The sequence below is a fragment of the Aotus nancymaae genome, unplaced genomic scaffold (genome assembly GCF_030222135.1).
Source record: "Aotus nancymaae isolate 86718 unplaced genomic scaffold, 86718_ANA_hifiasm-v0.15.2.pri h1tg000004l, whole genome shotgun sequence".
In the NCBI taxonomy this organism is placed as follows: Eukaryota; Metazoa; Chordata; class Mammalia; order Primates; family Aotidae; genus Aotus; species Aotus nancymaae.
In genome coordinates this window covers 7,946,151-7,951,193 of record NW_026988415.1, presented here as the reverse complement: position 1 = coordinate 7,951,193, position 5,043 = coordinate 7,946,151, and the positions used below count along the sequence as shown (strand labels likewise).

General features: G+C 47.9%; 1 protein-coding gene across 1 annotated transcript; it reads right to left on the bottom strand.

Annotated features, from left to right (window-relative positions):
* Positions 1-2,539: 2,539 nt before the first annotated feature.
* Positions 2,540-3,901, bottom strand: LOC105729251 (melanoma-associated antigen C2-like). The gene is made up of 3 exons (XM_064383699.1): positions 3,898-3,901; positions 3,602-3,813; positions 2,540-3,436 (listed from the first exon to the last, which is right to left on the bottom strand). Exons 1-3 carry the CDS (start codon positions 3,899-3,901, stop codon positions 2,540-2,542), a joined length of 1,113 nt encoding a protein of 370 aa, XP_064239769.1.
* Between the last annotated feature and the right edge of the window lie 1,142 nt (positions 3,902-5,043).

Below are 5,043 nucleotides of genomic sequence, written 5' to 3'. Positions count from 1 at the left end.
ATAGCCTTATCTCATATACCAAGTTTATCAAGGAAGTTTTAGTTTTTGACCACCTAGTATAGCTCATTCATCTGTGTATCTCTTCAGTGGCCTGTTTCAAACAATGCCACTACAAATATAATATATTAAAATCCTAATACAAATATCAAATATTAGGATGATCTCAAAAACTCTTTTACCTTAGGATTACATCCCTAGTACCAGTATATTATGTGGCAGATCAGAATCTAGTCACCACCGTATGTGGGAATATTTTGAGAGTGTTGAAGATGCCCAGGGTAGGTATGGAAATGTCACTATCCAAAATGAAAATGTACATCAGAGTGCTGTTACCACACAGAAGCCAGGGGGAGGGATGGATCAGTCAGAGAACTTCTGCAGGGATGCGCAGGCATCTATGTCAGGGGAAGAACTGCTGATTCTGGGCTGTTACACTGGAAGCAGGGCACAGCCTTCACACAGAGAGATTGTAGGGACGAGCTGGTCAGCAGAACAGGTTCGAGAGTTGCTCAAGAGAGCACACAGGAGAGATCAGAAGGAGGGTGCTGTAAAGTGGAAAAGTGCTGAGGCTGGACAGAACTGCTGGCACCTGGATAGAGTCAGCTCTTAAGAAACCTAGCGTTCAGAATAGGAACAGGTAAACTAAGCCCACAGTGATCCCCAAATTGTATTTATTCTCATTGTCACCATTCTTCTCCCCGCCTACCTGAATACCTTGGACACAGGGTTCATCTTTATGTCACCTGAGAGATGACAGCAAGTATGCAGAGAAGTAACTTAAAAGGCAAAGGCCTTCCTCAGTCTGGGAAGAGTGGGGATAGTATGGGTCAAGATAAATTCAGAGCAAGGCTCATGTGCCAGCACTGTCACTTTCTAGCCATGTGGTCTTGCTGAATTTATCAAGCAAGATGAGACTCAGGTTCTTCATCTGTAAAAGGGGTTTCATAAGCCCTGCCTTGTAGAATTGTTGGATGTTTTTGAGTAAAACACCTGGCACAGTGCCAAGCATATATTGGAATTTTAACAAATGGCAGTTATCAATATGAATATAACCCCAAGGCTACAACTGTTTTTTATAAAAAAATTTGCTCTTGTTTTTGTGATCCAAAACATTTCAGAGAGTATGTAGCTGTGTATGTCATGGAGTACCAACTCAACGAAAAATCCAGCTTCGTAAATAAAACTCCCTACATTTTCCTTCTGAAATGATACATTGTATACGTTGGGTAAGTGGAAAATTCCCCAAGTGGAATGCAACTCAGTGGTCCTAGAATTTGAGTCAAGGACCAACTCCTTTTCACCTTTCCCAATGCTTGTCAATCCAAATCACTATTTGTATGTATCCTCCACTAAAAATCTATCCCTTGCTTAGAGTTGGCCACATTACATTCAAAATAACTTAGTTAAATGGCCTTTCCATGGAGGGGGCTTTGGCTCTCCCACACCAGCTAAGTGACTGCCAGCCTAGAGGCTTCTGGGCAGCACTTCAAGGGATTATCACACTGTTTCTCAGGAAACCCTCGCAGATGATGTGTATCAATCACCTAGTCCTTGCACTGTGTTCAAGCTCACCAGTACAATAGTCACAGGACCCCTTCCATTACTTCCCCATGTGGAGATTCCTCTCTGCTTCATCCTCCACCCAGAAGCAACTGCTCAGAGCAATTTTCCATCCCAGGCTCTTCTCTCACCCTTTGAGAGTCTGGTCCCTGCCACCATCCAGCTTCATAACTACCAGCTCCCACAGAGGCAACCGCAGTTTTCCAAAGCCCCAAGCTGTCTTAGCTCAGGACCTTTATACTTGGAGGCTCGCATCTGGAGTCTCACCTCCCCAGCCCTTTCTTGTTATTTAGATTGTAGAGAACATGTTACCACCTTCTTGATATGGCTTCTGCTCCTAGGTTCTACTGTTTTATGGGTAGAGATAAATCATGCTTTTATTAGTATCACCACTACTAACAGTTACTTCTACAAGCAAATACTAAAAGAATGCTCAGCAAATAAAGGACTCAGTGTGACTTTCTTTTATTAAGGGTTAATTTCTGCTGCTTTCTTCAACAAGCTAAGCAAAGCCAGGTATACATCTTTAATTTTCAAGAACAAAACACCAAGTGGGACAGAGAAATGCAAATATTGACCATCCTGTATTTTGTTCCACTATTTAACTGCTGAGTTATTGCACATTGTAAGAAAATGCGTATTACAATACCACACTATATTGTTACAGATCACAGAATAAGAGAGAAAGTATTTCCTTTTTTTTTTTTTTTTTTACAAAATATCAAACTGTTACTCTTAAACCAGATAAACAGTAATACATACGTGACTAATATTCATAAATTAAGATTCTAAAGCTAACCACCTGCTACTCAAAGAGAGAACATTTAAAAAGTACCGAAAAACAGGAACATTTCTACATTACCAATATGGGACTGAAATGTAAAGAACACTGTTCCTTGAGCCCAACCTGGCCCTCCACTACCTAGAACCTCGACTGCCTTCTTCAAACCCAGAGGGAAGAAACTACCCTAGACTTCACTCAAAAGAGGAGTGGATGCTGAATGTCACTGAGGCTTTCACTGGCCTTGTCAGTGGCATCATCTTTGGTGGAAATTATGGCCTGGGCTCTCTCTCCCACATTTTTCAATGCATCCTTGTACCAGGATGGAAAGGAATTAGGGACAGTGTCGTTCAGCTTGGCCAAAAACTCTAGTACTTTCCTCTTGCTGCTTTCTGAATGGGCTCTCGGACCCCATAGGAAGTCATAACATGGAGGAGAACTGTTGGGCACCTCCTGATATTCCAGGTATTGTTCCTGCACCCAAACTTTAGTGAGGAGCTCTCCGGGCTCCCCATAGACGAAGTGCTCCCTCCCAGCATACACCCCTATTGCATTCAGCACTTCCCAGATGGCCTCCTCAGAGGCACATCCATCCTTTATGAAGATTATACTCAAAATAAGAATCAGGAGGCTGTTCTTGGGCATGCCCTGGTCATCACTACTACCCTTGTTGGTGGGGTCTACTGTGTCTGCAAATGCATATAAGTGGTCAGGGTCCACTTCTATCAGGGCAAGGCCAAAAAGAAGCTCCATGAACTCATGCGCTTTCTCAAGTATTATAGGAAAGTAGTCGTGGTAGCTGAGGGCAATCATCAGCATCTCTGCCTCTGTTATAGGCTCCTTTGCTTCATATTTGAGAAGCAGGAACTGCACTACCTCAGCCACCTTTTCATCTAGTGTATTTGTGAACAAGGACTCACTGTCTGACAGGCCCTGACAAGTACTTGTATCCTCCTCTTTCTGGCTGCTGGACTCTCCACTGACTGAGCTCCATGAAACAGAGGAGGAGTAGGAGCTCATAGGATTCTGAGGAGGACTCTGTGGAGGACTACTGGGAGTGCTCCAGGTAAGACTTGACATCCCAGCAGACAGCACCTCCCCCTCCTCCAGCTCCCCCTCCTCCAGCTCCCCCTCCTCCAGCTCCCCCTCCTCCAGCTCCTCCTCCTCCAGCTCCCCCTCCTCCAGCTCCCCCTCCTCCAGCTCCCCCTCCTCCAGCTCCCCCTCTTCCACCTCCACCTCCACCTCCACCTCCACCTCCACCTCCTCCTCATCGGAACCACTAAGATTCAAAGAGGCTAAGGAGGGGGAAGATGGAAATATGTAGGCATATGAAGAGGACATGGAGGAAGCTTCCTCATCTAGGGGAATCTGTGCATTTGCCGAGTCCTCTATCACATCTGGGTTCTGGGAGTCTTCCCCATCGTTGGGGAATGGATGAGGAGACATAACTTCTTCAGGAGCAGCAGGTAAACCTATCAACGGGGATGTGGATGATGGGATCCAACAGACCTGTGGAAGTGAGTGACAGTGTGAGTGGCCTCAGCTAAGAAACGCACCCATGATGGCTCCGACAAAGGCCAACTTACAGCTCTCCTTCTCTTAAGGTGGTACTCTAGGGCCTCACAGGTTGCCTGTCTTCCTAGGGGGTTTGTCCCCTGGTAACCTGCAGGAAGATGTGAAAAAGAACCTCAGGGCACAGTTGACAGGCAGAGCCTGGGGCACCAGGAATGACAGTAGGTGGTTAGGGCTGGGTGCTGTGGGACCTTCTCTGTTTATAGTGAGTAGGGCACTTGGTACACAGGGTGTGCTCTCACCTTGACTGATGGCACTGCCTGGACCTCCTCTGCTGTGCCGACTTTTAGGAAGTGCAACTCAGACCCAGTTTGTCACCACCTGGTTCCTGGAGCACCTGCAAGAGGAATTGAGGGAGCCCCTGTGGCTAAAGCCTGCAGCTGGGGCTGGCCAGATTCCCAGAGCCCCACAGTTCTGGGGTTTGTGGCCCCCTCAGAATTTAATTAGCATTGGCACATTTTCGCAGATCGGGCCACGTCCCCTACCACTCTGCTGGCCTGAGGCAAAACCTCAGAGCAACTTCCACATCCCTGAGAGCAGAGGGAGGTAGTGAGAAGGCAGCCACGTCCCATACTCTACCACGGGGGCAGTCGGGGCAGCCTCACATCTGCTCTGATGCACATATGACACCTCAGTCCTCACTCTTATCCCCAGCAGGGACTGGGAATCTTCCCTCTGCCTACCGGAGGCAGCTGCCTCTGCTGACTTGCCGTGGGACCCTCAGACCAAGGCCTCCCCCTCCCCTACACCTCTCACTCAGAAATGAGGGGGCTGCGGCTCAGCCTGAGCCAACTGGGGAGCTCTACGAGGGCTGATATTAGGAGCAGGGTGGGAATCTGTCCTCTGAGGTGGGGGTTCCCCTTGCTCTCCTCAAAGTCTCCCTATTTATTCCCTACAGGGCCGGCACCTCCTCCCTTCTTCTGTCATGGGGATGCGTCCCTCTGCTCTACGCGGCCATTTTCCTGTCTGGGACCTACAAATCCCATGGCAGGGGCAGGGCGCGCCGGAGCTTCTTCTCTCTATGGTGGGTGTTCCCTCAGTTCTCTCTCAGAGCCCTGACCTTGAGGACTGGCCAGCTCTAAGCCCCTTCCCTCCGCTGACCTGAGTCGAGCCTCCTCACAAAACGCCTC

What these genes read in the sequence shown, in the direction of transcription:
- LOC105729251 (XM_064383699.1), bottom strand. An exon ending in GTGGTTCCGATGAGGAGGAG is followed by an intron (nt 3,437 to 3,601) that starts GTGGAGGTGGAG and finishes GAGGAGGGGGAG; the next exon opens with GTGCTGTCTGCTGGGATGTC.